Source organism: Odocoileus virginianus, chromosome 16, assembly GCF_023699985.2.
Source record: "Odocoileus virginianus isolate 20LAN1187 ecotype Illinois chromosome 16, Ovbor_1.2, whole genome shotgun sequence".
In the NCBI taxonomy this organism is placed as follows: domain Eukaryota; kingdom Metazoa; phylum Chordata; class Mammalia; order Artiodactyla; family Cervidae; genus Odocoileus; species Odocoileus virginianus.
The window spans coordinates 61,610,659-61,629,908 of NC_069689.1; the positions used below are offsets into that span (position 1 = coordinate 61,610,659).

The following is a 19,250-nucleotide window of genomic DNA, read 5'->3' on the forward strand; positions in this document are numbered from 1 at the left end:
TTCCCCAGAGTTTCTCACTCACTAGGTCTGAGACGGATCCGAAGAACATGCATTTTGAATGAATTCCTGAATGATGCTATTGGTCCAGGACCACACTTTGGGAAATACAGTACTAAGTAATGAGCAGATGAGGAAGGGGGCAACCTTAGCTAATACAACCAGGGAAGACCTCCCTGAGGAGGTGACATTGACCTGGAACTTGAAGGACAAGGAGGAGCCAGACATGCAAAGGTCTGTTGTTCAGTCACTCAGTTGTGTCCCACTTTTTGTGACCCCATGGACTGCAGCATGCCAGGCTTCCCTGTCCTTCACTATGTCCTGGAGTTTATTCAAATTCATGTCCATTGAGTTGGTGATGCCGGCTAACCATCTCATCTTCTGCTGCCCTCTTCTCCTTTTGCCTTCAATCTTTCCTAGCATCAGGGTCTTTTCCAATGACTTGACTCTTTGCATCAGGTGGCCAAAGTACTGGAGCTTCAGTTTCAGCATCAGTCCTTGCAGTGAATATTCAAGTTAATTTCCTTTAGGATTGAGTGGTTTGATCTCCTTGCAGTCCAAGGAACTCTCAAGAGTCTTCTTCAGCACCACAATTCAAAAGCATCAATTCTTCATGTTCAGTCTTCTTTATGATTCAACTCTAACATCTGTACATGACTACTGGAAAACCATAACTTTGACTATATGAACCTTTGTAGGCAAAGTACTGTCTTTGCTTTTTAATATACTGTCTAGGTTTGTCATAGCTTTTCTTCCAAGGAGCAAGCATCTTTTAATTTCATAGCTGCAGTCACCGTCCGCAGTGATTTTGGAGCCCAGGAATATAAAATCTATCACTGCTTCCACTTTTCCCCCTTCTATTTACCAAGAGGTGATGGGACCGGATGCCATGATCTTAGTTTTTTGAATGTTGAGTTTTAAGCCAGCTTTTTGACTCTCCTCTTTCATCCTCATCAAGAGGCTCTTTAGTTCCTCTTCACTTTCTGCTTTTCTGCAAAGGTCTAGGGGTTTCTAAACTCTTCTGTGCCACAGGTGCTGGGACAGTCTGGTGAAGCCGATGGACCCCTTCCCCAAACAATGTTTTTAAACACATAAAACAATATACACAGGGTTACACAGGAAAACAATTAAACTGAAATTGACCTCAATCCATGGACTCTCCTGGTTAAGAACCCGGAAGGAAGGAGTGTTTGGGGGAAGAGGGAACAGCAAGTTCAAAGACCCTGCGGTGTAAATGAACTTGGCAGATTGAAGCCCAGGTTCAGTCTCTTGTCTGAACATGGGGTGCAGAGGAGTAAACCCAGGGGCCTGGAGTTGTGGGGGTGGGAGTGGAGGTATGGGGATGTAGTAGGTTTTCATCCATATTACCCCCTGTGCTGGAAGACATCAGGGCTTAAAACAGGATGGTGATCAGATTCATGTTCTAAAAGATCACTTTGGCTGCTGGATGGAGGATGGTGTGTTAGGGGGACAAGAAGGAAGGCAGGAGACTCGTGAAGGCTGTTGCCAGCTCCCAGGTAATGCACAGAGAGGGAATTGGGTGGGTGGCGGAGGTGTGTGGGGGGACAGCTTGGCGAGTCAAGGAGGATTTGGGAGGCACACCTGAGGAAAATGCTTGTGTGTTGGCCACAGGGCAGAGGGAAGGCAGGACAGGGAGTTGGGGTTTGAGCCTAGTGCTGACTGTTCATAATTGACCATGCGATCTTAGACCAGTTGCTTCCCCTCCCCTTCCTCAGGCCCTAGTGGGGAAGGGGAAGGATGGACTAAATTCTAGTGCTAGTCTATAAGGGTTGAGCGCAGGATTGGCGAACCCTCCGGCTAAGAAGTGCTGTTTGCCCGGGGAGGGTGATGCCCGCGGTGGCGGCGCCCCTGTGGCTGCCCAGCCTGGCCTGCGGGCTGCTCTACGGGCAGAGGGGGCGGCGCGGCGGCGGGGAAGGCGGCAGCCAGGTGGCGGAGCGACGAGGCGGCGAGGCGCCTCCGTCTGGCTTCCAGCGGCGGCTCGCGCGGTCCAGCAGCGCCCGCCCAGGGCAGCAAGGCCCCGAGGGAGGCTCCCGCGGCCGCGCGGGGGCGAGACTAGCGCCCTCCTCCTCGGTCTCTGCCGCCGCCGCCTCCTTCTCCTCCTCCTGATACTCTGGGCAGAGCCTTTGGAAAAAAGGGACGGGCAGAGGGGCAGACGGCAGCTGGCCGGCTCCGCGCCGCCCACCCGGGCAGCGAGCACTAAAGAGGAAAAACTACCACTTCTCAGCCCTGGCTCCGACCCACCCCCCATCCCTCCTTGCTAGGTCCTGGGCCCCATGCCTGGAGGAGGGGGCTCCCCCACTCGCTAGAAGCCTGAAAGGGAAATGTTCCTCCAATTTCACTGCCACAGCCCATCATTTCCTCTCTTAGATCTTTGAATTGCAGTCTGGAGATTGCTTCTGGGAGGCTTGGTCATTTAGTCAATCAACAAACTTTATTGAAAAACCAACCCTTGCTGGCCCAGAGCTGGGCTCTGTTTGCTACACATATTAAGATCCAGGCACTGCCCTGGAAGGGCACCAGTCTAACAGTGAAGACAGAAATGCGTGCTAACATGAATTAAGCACCTATTTATTGTTTGCTGGGTTTTAAAGGTAGGTGATATTATGATTATTTACAGATAAGAAGACATATCAACTGTACAGTATAGACTAAGATAATAGATGGGTAAAATTACATCTACAACACAGTATATAACCCCAAAGAAGTGAATCTCTTAGGATATACAGACCTCACTTACGAAACTCACTGGAGTGGCTACAATTAAAAAGACTGAAAGTATCAAGCAATGTCAGAGGTGAGGAGCAACTTGAATTTTCAAACGCCATTGATAGGAGTGTCAGTTGGAACAAACATTTTAGAAAATGCTTGGAGGTGTCTGTTAAAGCTAAACCTGATGCAGCAATTCCACTCCCAGCTGCACTTGGTACTTATGTCCACCCAAAAGCGTGTTCAAGAATGTTTCTAGAAGTTTTATTCACAGGACTTCACTGGTGGTCCAGTGGTTGGGAATCCATCTTGCCATGTAGGGGACTTGGGTTCTATCCATGGTCAGGGAGCTGGGGTCCCACAGGCCTCAGAGCACCTAGGCCCCTGAGTCACAACTAGAGGATCCATGTACTGAAGTGAAGGATCCTGTGTGCCACAACTAAGACCTGAAACAGCCAAATAAATAAATAGAAGCTTTATTCATATACAATCGCTCCAAATTGGAAATAACCCAAATGTCCAGCAATAAGAAAAAGGGTGAATTCTGTATGGTTTAGGCACATGACAGAATATTATGCAGCAATTAAAAAGAATGACCTAATGCTGCAGACAGCAACACAGATGGACCTCACAGATAATAGTTGGTGAAAAAGTGCATACAGTTTAATTCCATTTACATGAAGTTTCAGGGCTAATTTAAGGTGATAAAGGTCAGAATAGTGGCTACCTTAAGAGGTTACTGACTAGAGGGACACAAGGAACTTTGTGAGTGCTGGACATGCTCTAAATCTTGATCTGGGCAATGGTTACACCAGTGTAAACACGTGCAGAAACTAACCAAGTTCCACACTAAGTATCTGTGCACTTTACTTTTTGGAAGTTATTGTTCAGTCACTCAGTCATGTCTGACTCTTTGCAACCCCATAGACTGCAGCACGACAGACTTCCCTGTCCTTCAGTATCTCCCAGAGCTTGCTCAAACTCATGTCCATTGGATCGGTGATGCCATCCAATCATCTTGTCCTCTGTCATCTCCTTCTCCTCCTGCCCTCAATCTTTTCCAGCATCATGGTCTTTTCCAATGTGCTGGCTCTTCGCATCAGGTGGCCAAAGTATTGTAGCTTCAGCTTCAGCATCAGTCCTTCCAATGAATATTCAGGACTGATTTCCTTTAGGAGTGACCAGTTGGATCTCCTTGCAGTCCAAGGGACTCTCAAGAGTCTTCTCCAACACCACAGTTCAAATGCATCAATTCTTTGTCGCTCAGCCTTCTTTATGGTCCAACTCTTATATCCATACGTGACTACTGAAAAAAATCATAGCTTTGACTATATGGACCTTTGTTGGCAAAGTAATGTCTCTGCTTTTTAATATGCTGTCATATCTCAATACAAACAAAGCAAAGCAACTCCTGCCTATCGGTAAGGAAAAGCTAGGAAGTACAAAGTTTGATAGGCAAAGAATGCAAACTGGTAATTCAGAGAATAAGAAATCCTAAGAGCTAACAAGTAATTAAAAGATGCTCTGGAATTCCCTGGCAGTCCAGTGGCTAAGACTTTGCCTTCCAATGCAGTGGGTAAAGTTCGATTCCTGGCTGGGGAGTTAATATCCCACATGCCTTGTAGCCAAAAAAATCAAAACATAAAGCAGAAGCAATATTGTAGCAAATTCAATAAAATCTTTTAAAAAAGATCCATATTAAAAAAATCTTAAAAAACAAGAAAAGATGCTCAATCTCATTAGTAATAAGATGAATATACATTAAAACATGATATCACTTGACACCCATCAGAATGGCAAAGATCAGCAAAGCAAACAGGTATTCAGCACTGGCCAGGATGTGGAGAGATGGGGGCTGGAGCACTGCTAAAGGGCAGGCAGGTAACCAGTTAGCTCAGGTGGTGAGAAAATACTCAAGCCAGCAGAGCTGAGTGATATAAAGTAAGTGCACACCTTGAGACCCAGAGATCCAACTCAGTGCTTGTACAGATCAGCAAGGGGACTGGAAGGATGACACATTTCCTGTGGCATCATTTATGGGAGGGCTGGATTGGGTGCAACATTGGAGTTGATCAAAGGGAGGGATAGGGACCTCCCTGGTGGTCCTAGTGGGTAAGACTCTGAGCTCCCAACGCAGAGGAGCTGAGTTCGATCCCTGACTGGGGAACTAGAACCTGCATACCACAACTGAGAGCCCGAATGAAGCAATGAAGATTGGTGTGCTGCCTCTAAGACCCAGTGCAGCCAAATAAATATTTCTTTTAAAGGAAGGATAAGTAAAGTGATGGGGACACACTGAATGCTACATAGTAATTAGAAATAACAAACTTCTAAATGCAGAGTATACATAGTGGAGCTCCCAAAATAAGATCAAGTGAAAAGGTAAGAAACAACTAGATTTACAACAAGGTATGTAAGCTAACCCCCCACCGCCCACCACATACACAACAGCTCTACTAATTTTATGAGAATTTGTTCATAGTTCAGGGACTACGTTAAATATCAGAGTGGGTGCTTAAAGGAGAGGGGGAGTAAAGGTTGGGAATGAAGAAGAAAAATAAAATATGACCCAGTCATTATACTTCGAGAAAGAAATGAAAGTATATGTTTATATAAAGTTTTATACATACATGTTCATGTTATTTGTAATAGCCCCAAATTGGGAACTATTCCAATGTCCATCAACAGATAAATGGTTAAGCAAATTGTACTATAACAGTACAATATGCTGCTTCTCAGCAATTAAAGAGGAAAAACCATGATACACAAAACAGTATGGATGGCTTACAAAATAATTACGCAGAATGAAAGAGTCCAGACAGTATGATTTCATTTATATACATTTCTAGGAAACACAAACTAATCTGTAGTGACAGAAAGCACATGAGTGGTTGCCCCCAGAGTGGGGGATAGGAGGAGGGGGGTGGTGGGGGGAGAGATGACCAGAGGGCATGGGGGTGATGGATTTGTTCACTACCTGGGTTATGGTGATGGGTTCTTCAAGTGTATGAACATGCCAAAACTCATCAAATTGCATACTTTAAATATTCTATGTCAATTAAAGCTATAAAAAGAAATAAGAAAGGGCTTTGCACTTACTAATGGTGATCATATATTTTGAGCTAAAGGATATCATTAACCAACTTGCTGTGCTTGAAATTTAAAGCTAAAAACAACAACAAGTGCAAATAAATAAAAAAAAAAAGAAAAGAAAAGCTTAGATGGTTGAATTGGCCCAGGCCTAACAGCTGGGATGCTGACTCCAAGACTGTAACCATTAGTCTCTGTGGCTCAGGGCTTACACTAGTTCAAGGTGCTCTATAAGCAACTGTATTGGTGGGGAAAGTAAAGGCAACCACATTCACCCAACCTTTAGGGGTCATCTCTGGGAAGGAACCCAGGTACTCAGAGATGGGGCACAAGGCCATGACCTCTAGGCCCTCCCCATCTAGTCAGAGAGAGATTCTTAGACAAATGGTCTCAATGCTGAGTGAAGTCAGGGAAAGCTTCCTGTAAGAGGTGATGCTTGAGTTCCAATAAGTGCTTGGCCTGGAGTCAGCACTTACCGAATATTATCTATTTGTTTTTTACTATTCCCCATGATTTTAGAGAGAGTAGAGTGGAGAGGAAGATGGCATTCCAGACAGAGGAAAGCACACCATCCAGGACAGGTAAGCATGTTGGGGGTTCATAGATGATTTGGTTTGGCTGTGACTGGGCAGTGGGGCAAAGTACCAGAGAAGTCTTCTTGGGGCTGGTTGACATCCCTCTGAAAGCAAGCCCCCACATGGACATGAGGGCATGGGATAGTTCAGGGTGGGTGTGATGGAGGGATCAATGAGCATTAGGTTGTTCCCCCAGCTATGCAGTTCGGCCTGGAGCTTTGCACGACTGACTAGGAATCTCGAGAGTAATCTTGGCGGCTGCCCCGAGCCTTGCCCGGTGCCATCTAATCTGCAGATGGCTTTAGTCCATCCAGAAGTGGTGTCTTCACTGAGTCACTCACTTTCCTGACACTTAGTAGAAAATCAATAAGCCTTGGGTCCTGTCTCCTTCCTTTCTCCAAATTCTTGAAGACTGTGCCCAATACCTACCCAGGAGGCCACTTGACCATACAAGGACTTGACCAGAAAATAGGAAGACAGGCCCGGGCTGGGCCAGGTGGACCTGAGTCTAGAAAGTGTTAGTTGCTCAGAGGTGTCCAACTCTTTGTGACCCCATGGACTGTAGCCTGCCAGGCTCCTCTGTCCATGGGATTCTCCAGGCAAGGATACTGGAGTGGGTAACCATTCCCTTCTCCAGGAGATCTTCCTCACCCAGGGTTTAAACCTGGATCTCCTGTATTGCAGGCAAATTCTTTACTATCTGAGCCACCAGGAAAGCCTGGCTAGTCTAGAAAGGGTCAGGCAAAGGCTATGGGGACCAGTAGCCTTTCAGCCGAGTGGAGAGAGGGAGGGCCGTTTCTGATTCTCTGCCGTGAAAAAGCCCCATTGTGGGGTCTTCAGGGGAGAATATATTTATTTTGTTTCCTGAGCTGTGTGAACAGGGCACTGTGCTGCCTGGGTTGAGAGGCTTCTGTGTGGCTGGGGAGGGATCACACCCCCCTCCTGGGTGGTGTGCTATGAAAAGGCTTCATTCAGCCGGGCCTGGCGGCCCACCGACAGCCCAGGCTCCTGCGCTGTCCCTGGGGGCGGCCTGGCTTCCCTCCCTCTCTCCCTGAGGTACGGGCTTGGGGCTGGGTGTGGGTGTGGAGGCCACCAGGTCAGGCCCAGTCCCCGCGGGGCCCTGTCACCCTCAGGTTCGGTCCCTCAACTGCACACCTCGGTGTGGAGCTGACCGAGGGAGAGGGCCTGGGACACAAGAGCCATTTGGTCCCTGTCTCGACTTGAGATGTAACTCACATTGGGAGAAGTTTCACACATGCAGTCATAGAGAGCTGCTGAGGCTGACCTTCACCATACAACTTTAAATCCTTGTTCATTGCTAGGCCTCGTGTTGCCAAGTTGGGGGTTGGGGGGGGCGGGCTCTGTATGTTTATATAATTTCTATGATTATTTTGTGAATAGCACAATTATGTTGCATTATTTTGGGGGTGTGTGTGTGTGTGAAGAGTGTTAATTTGTTCACAGGAAATGCTTTAAACACACCTCAATTTTTGGAGCCCTGTTTGGCATCTTTCTATTTTTTGGTACACTGGGAGACTCAGTCCCTGGAAGTAGACCAAGATCGTCTGGACCTCTGAGGACCCTTGGCAGAGACAGCCTACCTCCTGAGCACGTCTGGATGCGAGGGGCGAGGTGAGCGGGCAGGATGCCCGAGTCCCGGGCAGCCATGGGAGCCGTGGGTGGAAGGACTGCGTCCTGGCCAGCCGTCCCTGTGAGCAGGCAGAGAGGCCAGGGAGGGGTCCTTCTGAGAAATTGACTGGCTTCCTAGGTGATCAGGCTCCTGACGGGGAAGATGAAGTTCAAATCCTTGTGGGGCTGTTCTCTGTCTGCCTCTCCCACTGTGCTAGGCTCCCAGGCCAAGCATGGGCTCTCTCTCATTGGATGTGCTCCCCACCCCGCTCAGACCCCCACCCCAGTTCTCTACTGCCTTTCTGGGCTCACACCACCCACCTGGCTCCACCAGCAGAAGCTATCTTACTCAAAGTTTAAGGAGGAGAGCCCAGAACCCCCAGCTGCCGTGGGGTCTATCTCAGTGAGTGGGTGGCTCGCTGTCACTATCCCGCCTGTCACACTGGCCTTCTGTCTTCTAGACTGGCCCTCCAGCTCTGTGTCTGCCTCACTGAATGACCATGGGAGGTCACTGAGCCTTGGTCTTCTCATCTGCACAGGGGAAGGATTGCATTGATTGGTCGCTGAGGGCCCTCAAGGCTCCAATTTTCTGTCAGTCTGGAAATCTGGATGCAGGTATACTGCAATCAGACTGGAAATATCTTTACACGAGTACATGGGAGGTCATGCCTGGATGCTAGCCATTCTGTGTGCCGTAATACTCCCCAAAGGGGGTTTCTCCTGGACATTTGCCTCCACATTAAAGATGTTTGACTGGGGCTTCCCCGGTGGCTCAGTGGATAAGAATCCAGCTGCCAGTGCAGCAGACATGGGTTCGATCCCTGATCCAGGAAGATCCCACATGCCGCAGAGCAGGTAAGCCCATGCACCACAACTATTGAGCCTGTATTTTAGAGCCCAGGAACCGCAACTGCTGAGCCCCAGTGCTGCAGCCACTGAAGCCCGTGTGCCTAAAGCCTATTCTCCAAAAGAGAAGCCATCGCAATGGGAAGCCCGTGCACCACAACTAGAGAGTAGCCCGTGCTTGCTGCAAGTAGAGATAAATCCTTGCAGCAACGAAGACCCAGCACAGCCAAAAATAAATAAATAAAATGAAATTATAAACAAAGATGTTTAACTAGTATACAGCCTCCCTCATCCCTCCCTCTCTTTGCAGACAGTCGTAGAGAAGGGCTGGGTGCTGGTGTCAGGAGCGGAAGTTGGGGAGTGAGGCAATGAGGCTAAGGAGGGAGGGAGTTGGGAGTGGGCTGCACTGGAGGGGTGACTGCTCAGCCCTGGGGAGCCCTGAACTCTCAGCTGCCTGTTCTAAAATAGGGTCTGATTTCAGGTTATGGCCCACTGAGCCCCTGGAGAGGCTCCCTTCCCAGAGGAACAAGAGGGCCATTTGCTCTCCAGCAAGACTTCCTGATGGGGAGGCATCTCGGTGGCCCTGCACATGCTTTCAGTTGTGGACTTGTACTCAAGGGTGAAAAGAAGGTAAGGGAAGCATCTGGCTGGGCATGGCTCAAATGCCTGAGAGATGCATATACCAGCAACTCTAGCTGAGATGTGACATCACTCTGAACTTGCAGGAGAGGGATCTGGCTTATCTGACACACGACATAGTCATCCCAGAGAAAGCTGGGATGTTCTCAAAGGATGAAGGATGGATTCACAAATAGATGGATGGATAAAATTAGGCTTATCTGAGAGAGAAATCTCTAATGACTTTATGTAGATGACTCATTTATTTAAGAGAGAAAAACTGAATTTCATCTCAATGTTTTGAGCCTGATGGACTAAGAGAATGAGTCTGAAAGGGAGGGCTGCTGGTCAGGGTTGTGGAAAAGAGATGGATGTTCAGCTTGCAGAGTGGGGATCAGGCAAGGATGGCTTGATCAGAGATCTGTTGGGTTTGAAGCAGCAGAACAGAAGCCAAGTGGAACAAGGGGTTCTTGTCAAGGTGGGGATGTAGATTTGGAAACTTCATACATAGAGATGATAGCTGATAGTCTGTGAATGAGTCAGTTCTCAAAAGAGAGACATTATGGCAAAATATGAAGAATAGGGACCTTGGAAGCTTGAATTAATATCCTTTGGTTTATAAATGGGCAAACTGGGCTCCAGAATTTGCCATTCATTCACCTAGCAACCCATCCATCCATCCATCCAACCATCCATCCACTCAACAAATATATTTATTCAGAAGCTATAATGTACAAGGTAATATTCCTGATAATGTTCATGGTTAAGGGCCTGATAAGGGATAGTGTCAGCAAGTGGGCAGTGGAGAGAGAAGGATATGGGAACCAACGAAGGAGGATGTTGAGGAAAGCCAATAGCATCCTATCTCATGGGGCTCAAAGAGCAGGAAAGTTAAAGAAAACAAGTTGGATTTGCTCTCTGGTGGATCCTGGAGAGAGTTTTGGTAAACTGTTGGCAAGGAGGAGTCATGAATGAAGGAGTTAAGGAGAGACTGTCTATACTTCTGGAAGATGGACAGAAATGATGTTTATCTTCTGCATCATGCTTTTCAGTGTGAAGCACTATATCTGTGTAACCAGCACATTCACCAATTACAGATATATTGTCTGTAATGTCTAAATAGTGTTCCATCAAGACAAGTTTCCCTGATATAGAGCAGATGCTCTATTGCCTACCATCCATCAGTCATTTACTAGTGAAAGCATGTGCTTTGGGAAAAGCCCTGTGCCAGACAGCAGAAGACCTGGTTTCGAGTCCTGGCTTTGATGTCTGTCAACCAACCAGATTATGTTGGCCAGATCATTCAATAAGAGCTTTTTATCCATACACCAAGGAAGTTACTTCCTACCCCTTATCTGGTATTGCTGTTCACTTTGGACTCTCCGCAAATATATTACTTGCAATTTGTGGCTGCTACATAAATACACTTGTTGTGTCAATGGATGAAAGGATGGATGGCTAGGTGGATGAGTTACAAATTCTGGAGCTCCGTTTGCACATCTATAAACCAAGGGACATCAATTCAAGCTTTCTGAGAGTCCTTCCATCTCCAATCATCTATGATCTTCTATGACTAAGCTTTTTATTAAAATCACAAGCAGAATTCTTCCAAAGTTGTTTAGAGCTAGCACACCTGGACCAATTAAGCTTCTATAGATTATCCCAGTGAATCTCCTTGAGGTTAGAGACTGGACCATCTATTATCATGGCTCCAAAACCTTTCTTCTATGATCAGAGATAGAATCTTAAAAGGTTGATACTAAACATTCACTGAAGGAAAAAGGAATCACTTCCAACTATACTCTGATTCTCTAGAGACACTTAAGGATGTGTTTGGGGCTTCCCTGGTGGCTCAGATGGTAAAGAATCTGTCTGCAATGTGGGAGACCTGGGTTCAATCCACGGGTTGGGAAGAGTCCCCTGTAGGAGGGCATAGCAACTCACTCCAGTATTCTTGCCTGGAGAAGCTACATGGATTCTTGGGTAGGCCACAGTCTGTAAAGTTGCAAAGAATTGGACACAATGGAGTGACTAACACTTTTACTTCAGCATGTGGTTCTCATGGTAGACAACATGCCACAGTGTTTGCCAGCAACTCAAAGATGTCCTTGATGAGAGGACATGTCCCTGTAGCTCGTTTCTGGTGAGCCACCCCTATGTGGCTTCGCAGTTTCAGGTTTGAGCTTGTTTCTTCCCTGATAGCTCAGTTGGTAAAGAATCTACCAGCAATGCAGGAGACCTTGGTTTGATTCCTGGGTCAGGAAGATCCATTGGAGAAGGGATAGGCTATCCATGTCAGTATTCTTGGGCTTCCCTTGTGGCTCAGCTGTTAAAGAATCTGCCCGCAATGTGGGAGACCTGGGTTTGATCCCTGTGTTGGAAAGATCCCTGGAGAAGGGAAAGGGCACCCACTCCAGTATCCTGGCCTGCAGAATTCCATGAGCTGTATAGTCTGTGGGATCACAAAGAGCCGGACACAACTGAGCAACTTTCACTTTCTACATCCAATAGTCCATCAACTCAGAATCCGGATCATCAGCACAGAATCCCAGTTATAGTGGGAAAGGGAAGCTGACCATTTGGAAAGCATCCAGAGGCAGGTGGCCAGGAGGGTGAAGGGTCTGGAAATGCCTGAAAATGAGGAGCGATGAAAAGAACGAAGGGTATTCATCCAGAAGAGAAGATGACATGGCACCTGCTGCCAATAGTGCTGTCCAAGCTCACTGGGACTAGAGTTTGTACTTTTTTCTCTGCATGGTCCTGAGAACAAACCTGTGACTGGTGAATGGGAGGAACAGGGAGGCTGATTTCAGCTCATTCTAAGAACCTCAGGAGGTTTTTTTTCAGCCAAGTTATAAGAATATAGAATTGACTGCCCAGGGAAGCAGAGAGTAGGCTGACAATTGCCAAGGATGGAGGAACACAGATTGCCGTAAGCTGGGTAGTTACACCAGGTGACTTCTCAGACTTCTTTCAGTGTGGAGGTTCCAGGATCCCAAAGAATTTCGAAGTGGAGTAAAGAGAAAGCTCTTTGCTTTGTCGATTTAGAAATTGTCTGCTGGTCTTAGCTGTGGTTCATCTCATACCTGCTGATCTTCTCTAAACACATTTCTCTACTCAGTGGTTTGGGTCTTCCAGCTGAAATGGTTATAAACCTCTTTTCTCTCTCTCTTTCCTTATTAAAGGATTTTTTTGGGGGGATCTTTTTCTTTTCCAAATAAAGAACTTAGGAAGTCTCAGGAAGACTGGACCTATGTGGAGAAATTCCATAAGAAATAATTAACCAAACAAACAAACAATAAACCTCCAAGCCAAAATTATATGGCAGTGAAGTGCACACCTCCCAAATTCAGGTTGTTCTACTGTCCAGAGCACAGAACTTTTGTCTGTCTTCAATATCTGATGGATTTGCCTGACCCAAGATTGGACTTCTTAAGTTCGATTCTGAGCATGGGTAGGTGAGAAACCTTCTGAAGCTCACATCTCCTGAAGATGGATAGAGAGGGAGAAACTTGGTTTCCATGGCAACTAGGGGTCCCAATCATAAGCAATCATTTTTTCTACCTGGAACCAAGTCTTCGAAAAGTGACTCAGCCTGAGGTTAGCACATTGGGGACCTCCTATCTGGTGGTTGGTGATGTCAGTGGAGAGATTTTCATGGAATTATTCAGAGTAAGGCCCACAAAATAGAAATTAACCTATCAGCTGCAGGGCCTAAAAGAAAAACTGATTTGCAACCACTTTGTGACAACACCATTGCCAACCAGAAGTAGCCTTTGGCTCCCTGACCCAGGGCTCAGCTGGAATTTTTTTCACAGTAGCATAAACTCTCAGAGCCAGCATGGCTCTTCGGGATTGTCCAACCCCCTCATTTTACAGATGAGGTTTCGTTTGAAGCTAAGTTCCAAGCAGGATTTGCATCCAACAGGAAAGCATTAACATTTTCCAGAAGCCGCCCTTGCCTCTCTGGTGAAGGCTGCTTTAGCACAAAAGTCCGTGTCTTGTTTCAATTAGCTTGCATGCTCTGGGCACAATTACTGGAAAATGGGGAGCGAGGCAGAGGAAGTGACGTCACTGGAGACCCTGGTAAGAGCCTGGTGATGTTTTGACAGTCACTGAGGCCCTCACTAATGTGATTGGTGATGGAGACAGGAGTGAGGCTGCTGTTCCTGGAGAAGCTGGTTCTAGGTGGCAGCTACTGGTCCTCAGGGGCCATTATGGGAGAGGCACCCGAGTGTCAGGCCTCAGGTAGGGGTGGGAGTGTGTCCACGTGCTGAGTACCAGGTACAAGAGCGCCATCTACTGTCTGAGGATATCAAGTGGCTCTCTGCCTCCACTGTGGGCAAAGACGCTGTAGTTAAATATGCTGGGCGGCTTCTCCAGGGCTCTGAACTGTTTGAGGAGGACCCTTTTCTCCAGCTGTTGTCCCCAGCACCCTCCCCCTCCGCCAACCTTGGTTCCTCCACCTAATGCAACTCGCAGAGGAGCTAGGTTCCACCACAGTGACCAGGAGTCACAGAGGATGGGCTCCAGTTCCCTGGGTCATGGGCTTTCTATGAACTCACAGAAGCCTCTGCCTCATGGGTTTCTCTTCTGAGAATATGTGTGTGTGTGTGTGTGTGTGTGTCTGTGGTGTGTCTTGGGGAAGGGAGGGTGGAATGAGGGAGTTGGTGCTATTGTGCTGAGAATGCAAGTCCTGTTCTGCAGCCTAGAGGAAAAAATTAGTACAAACTAGAAGAAAGAAAATTTTGGCGTTTCCAAGAATACTTAAATAATTGCTGCTATTCTGCCCCTGAGATTGTTGGTTTGTTTGAGTAATATCTCTGGCCTGAGTCCTTAACACCACTCTGGCTCCCAGAGGCCAGGCTGGCTCTGTCACGTCTGTAAGGATTTCACCAGAATGTGCAATGTTCAGAGGGACTCCGTGGCGACACAAAGGAGCCAAACACTGGGCTATAAGGAAAGATGGTGAAGATGGCATGTCACTGTCCAGGGACACTTCTCGGGGCTCACAATTCATAGCATTTCAGACGTGTTGAGGCTTTCATGGGGCTTCTTCAGTTCCACTCCAGGCCTCTCCTCTATGGGGAAGGTTGGCTCCATGCCTGCATCCCTTCTGGGTCAGAAGACACCTATTGGGCTGCCTCAGGGCCACTGATACTCTAGAATTCCCCCCAAGTCGTCTCCACTCTGTTCCCCCCAGCCCTGCCACAATCCCAGGTGCATCCTCAGGGCTGTCTCCTCCCAGGGGTCCAGCAGGTGCCTCCTCTTTCAGCTTTTGCCTTTAAAAGGGGGCTGATCATCCATCCATCCCCACCCACTCCCTGGGATGCCCTGAAAGGCTCCATTCAGCATCAGACACAGCATCCTTGTTCATTTCCAATCCCTTGGTTCCCAGCTTGGAAGCTGCTAACCAGTCTCCCAGGCCAGGAAAATCCTGCTCAGGTAGGACTGTTCCTAGATCTTTCCAGACTTCCACCTGGATGGCAGCTTTGGAGCTTAAGAGCCAAACATGTTAATTTATTCTATGGTTCCTCCATGATCCTCTACCTTGGAGTCATGCTGGATTGGGGTCTCCCTTCTCCAATGTGCAAGAGTTACATGTTAAGGTAAAACTTGGGGGAGGGGATTCAGAACAGTCCCTACTTCCCATGTCATCCTGTCCCCCCAGCCTTGCTCTCACCCCATGGCTCCTCCCTGTTCACCCCTGCAGCCGCCCTCCTCCGGGTGGGGCTGTGTCCCCTCAGATGGCAGCTCCTTCTAGTGATGGCTGCAAGGAGGAAAGGCCGGGACCCGTATGTCTTCAGGTTGCTGTGGAAGGAGTTGCTGTGGCCTTGAAAGTGTGTCCTGGGTCCCAGAGCCTTGAGCTTTGGTCCTGGGCTCCCACCCATGGGCCCTTTTGACATGTGGGCTATAGAGCAAAGCCTTCAAATCTGCAGCTTTGGCATTGTTATTGGGGTTCCCATTTCCTAGTCATGCAACCTTAGTATGTGAGTGTGCTCAGTCGTGTCTGACTCTTGGCAGCCCCATGGATTGTATCTTACCAGGCCTTTGTCCATGGGATTTTCCAGGCAAGAATACTGGAGTGGATTGCCATTTCCTTCTCCAGTGCCACCTTTGGGAAGGACTTAATTCCCCCAGCTTTAGTTTTCTCATCTGTAAAATGGGGTTAGCAGTACAATCCACAGTCTCTTTTCTGAAACCATGTGGGTCAGATATGCTCCAGGACTCCGAATTTTTCAGCTTCATTTATGTAACATGGTGCATCTATCCTACATGACATAATACCCCACTGGGGTCTGAAACACCTTGTAATCAAACACATTAGTGTTTCTGTAACTGACTTTTGAACATTCACACTACATGAAATAAAGGCCATAAATGGTCTGGGTCTGTTCAGTTCAAATTTTGTCACCATACAATTTTTTTTTTTAAATTCTTTTTCAATTTTCAGAACTTTGAAAGGTTGGAGTCGCAGATAAGGGTCAGGCTACCCTGTGTCTCCATAGATAATGGCACGCAGCAGAAAGAGGTGAAAAAATGTTCATGGTCTGATGCCAGACCCAACCCAGCTGTGAGCTTTGGGATAAGACAAGTCTCGTGACAAGGTCAAGGGTGATGGGTGAAGGAGAACCATTCGGGGGCAGCTGTGCTGTTACCCGAGTGTCTGAGCCATTGATTCCAGCTCCACAGATCCTGAGCCTCAGCCGTCACAGGGCCCTGAGCCTTTCCCTGGCATCTGACTTAATCCCCCTCCAGGGCTGGACTTTTCTCAGGTGGATCCTCAGCGAAGACCCCTGCCATACCGGTGACCAGTAAGACCAGAACGACTACCACATGATCGTCCTCAGGCCCCGGGCTCCCCGACCATTATGGGCTGCTGCCTCCGACAGCTGCAGCTGTTCTCCACCTGCATGGCCTTCTCTCTGGGGGCCAGCGTGGGCACCTGGAAGGGGGCCATAGGTAACTGGCCCATGTTCATCTGGTGCTTCTGCTTCGTCCTGACCCTCCTCATCCTCATAGTTGAGTTATGTGGGCTGGAGGGCCACTTCCCCTTCTCCTGGGACAACTTTCTCACCACCTGCAACTGCTACTCTGCCCTCCTCTGCCTCTCGGCCTCCATCATCTACCCCATCATCTACGTCCAGCTCTTGTCCAACAGCCACGACTGGGACCGCACCATCATCTCCACTGTATTCTCCTGCATCGCCTTTGTGGCTTATGCCATGGATGTGACCTGGACTAGGGCCCAGCCCAACATGATCACAGGCTATATGGCCACTGTGCCAGGCCTGCTTAAGGGGCTGGAGACCATTGTGGCCTGTGTCATCTTTGTCTTCCTCAGCAACACCTCCCTGTACCTGCACCAGCCAGCCCTGGAGTGGTGTGTGGCCGTGTACTCCATTTGCTTCATCTTGTCATCCGTGGCCATCCTGCTGATCCTGGGCAAATGTGACAACAGGCTGTCCATCCCCTTCTCCATTTTCCAGCTTGTGCTGACCCTGCTTTCCGTCCTCCTCTACACCACTGCTCTGCTCCTCTGGCCGCTCTACCAGTTCAATGAGGAGTTGGGCAGGCAGCGGTCCAGTGATGTGAACTGCAGCAGTGGACTCCCCACCTCTGTGTGCATCTGGGACCAACAACTGGCTGTGGTTAGTTTGACAGCCATCAACCTGCTGATTTATGTGACTGACCTGGTGTTCTCTGCCCGCCTGAATTTTAACAGCGGCTGAGGCTTTGCCCAAGGGCTCCCAGTTCCTCCCTTGTCTCACCTGAAGTTCATCACCAAGCTCTGATGTCCTCTTTCTGGCTCTCCTCTCTCCCTTCTCACATCCTTCTGCATTCATCTCATCCCCTTTCCCATTTCCTTCCCACCTTCTTCTCTATCTCCTTCCTATTTTCTTTGGTTGCCCATGTCCTGTTTTGCCTTTTTCTTACTTCTCTCATCTTTTCTACATTTTCTGCTTTTTTCCCCTTTTCTGGTCATTCTTGGTTTTTTCGTCTCCTGTGTCATGACCACCTCTCTCCATTTTCCTTCTTCTGATCCATCAGGACCTGAGACTCCTTCCTTCTCTGCCCACCGGCCCCTCCCACCTCCTAAGGTGCTGACTGCACAGCACACAGCCCTCTGTGCAGCTGTTCACACCCTGGGCCTCTGGAGGGGCCTCGTTGCCAAAGCGTGTCTGTCCCCCTGGGGGTGTGTGATGGGTTTGGGGATGGGGGTGTGTAGCAAGGCATTGGGTCCTTTTTCTTTTTGTACAGTGTGTCTCCCTAAATTTAAGTTAAAAAAAAAAATCTCTGGAGGTCAGTAATTTCCAGTGGGAGGACTCTTGAAGCAGAGACCCTGGGTCCCTGGGCCCAGCTAGTGGTTGGCCCGTCTGACATTGGCTCCAGAATTTCTCCAAGCTTGCTGAAAACCCACCGCCTGCAGAGGCCGTCTTAAAGGAAGCAAAGGCTGAATGCTTCCTATCCTAACTACTCTCTGGGGAATCAAAGTAGGAGCTGCTGAAGAACCCCAGAGTCTTGAAGACTCCTGTCTGCAGTGTTGGTGAGGGGCAGTGATGTGGCCCTCCTGCCTCAGTGATCAAAAGAGCAGGTCCTGTCTCTGCAATGAGAAGAGCATGGCCCTGCCAGCCTTAAAGCTGATGTTAGCCTGCCTGGGATTTTTTGTTTTCTTTTTCTGGTCAGGAGGATAAAATTGACTGAATGGACCTGTTCTTAAAGGTGAAATTTCTTTTCTGTTTTTCTGGGGAAGGTGGGTTGACTGAGTGGGGATTTTAATTGCTGTAGTCAAATGAATTGCAGTACTTGAGTGTGTGTGCACACACGTGTCAGTGGCTTTTTGCCACTGAATTCTGCTTTTCTGAGACTCAGGCATAAAGTGACCTATATAAATGTAGAAAAAATATGTATGGTTTCTTTTAATTACCTGGAGTTTCCAATCCCCATCAGCCCCTGCTGTCAACCATAGAGAGAAATCTTGTCCTTTCGTCCACATCCACAATGTTCTTTTTTTTAAAACCTCAAAGATAAAATAAACAGAATGAAAATGAAACCAACAAAATCCACAGGTCCTAATTGCCCAAATTTGACTAGAAATCAGAAACAGCCCAGGTCTTAAAGGGGCCCGGCTAGCCCTTGGATTCCTGTCTTTAAAGGTGTGTGGTTTGTGCCTACTGACTGTGTGTGGTTGTGTGTGTGTGTGTGTGTGTGTGTGTGTGTGTGAGTGGGCAGGCATACGTTAAGACCAGCAGCCCTTTAAATAACTGGTGAAGTCATCTCAAGCCTTCTTCCTCTCCTGTTCTCAGCCACAAAGGCTCAGAGCCCAGCATCCTAGAGTCACCAGGGCCAGAGGAGCCAGGCAAGCAGAGCTGTGGGGGAGGGGAGGGGAAGGACCCCCCACTGCTGCCCCTCACCCTGGTACTGGGATGAAGCATGTGATCTTCACCCAGAGGCAAGTGGGGTGGAGGGGGAGGGCTCCCAGGAGGTGGTCCTCATGGCAGGAAAATCTTAAGAAGCAGTAAAATAAAATTCGTATTTTAAGACAAGAAAAATTTATTTGGCCAAATACACCTAAAGCTGGGTTTAAAAGTTAAACAGATTTCTTTTTTGCAATACTTCTTAGGACTAAAAGAGATCTATAGCAGTAAGTGATTCCCAGACTTATGTGATCAGGGAACTGTTTTCCCATGGAACATCATGGACAGTATTCCATGGGATACTCTTTGGGAACCATCAGTCACATCTCCCTCCCCCAGACTGGTTCAA

The 19,250-nt window shown here is 48.0% G+C and overlaps 1 protein-coding gene across 2 annotated transcripts in view; it reads left to right on the top strand.

The window, feature by feature from the left end:
- The window catches only part of LOC110132184 (myeloid-associated differentiation marker-like), a 113,349-nt gene extending 94,473 nt beyond the window's left edge, over nt 1-18,876 (top strand). The window contains exons 3-8 of one of the 2 annotated variants that reach the window (XM_070478362.1): nt 5,065-5,106; nt 6,334-6,395; nt 7,854-8,021; nt 8,480-8,873; nt 9,346-9,494; nt 15,937-18,876. In XM_070478362.1, the coding sequence (XP_070334463.1) occupies nt 16,355-17,215 (861 nt within the window). In that variant the 5' untranslated portion in view covers nt 5,065-5,106; nt 6,334-6,395; nt 7,854-8,021; ... (1 more) ...; nt 9,346-9,494; nt 15,937-16,354 and the 3' untranslated portion in view covers nt 17,216-18,876. The remainder of the gene's footprint in view (nt 1-5,064; nt 5,107-6,333; nt 6,396-7,853; nt 8,022-8,479; nt 8,874-9,345; nt 9,495-15,936) is intronic. The other variant, XM_070478363.1, reaches the window with a different exon arrangement.
- Nucleotides 18,877-19,250: the final 374 nt, after the last annotated feature.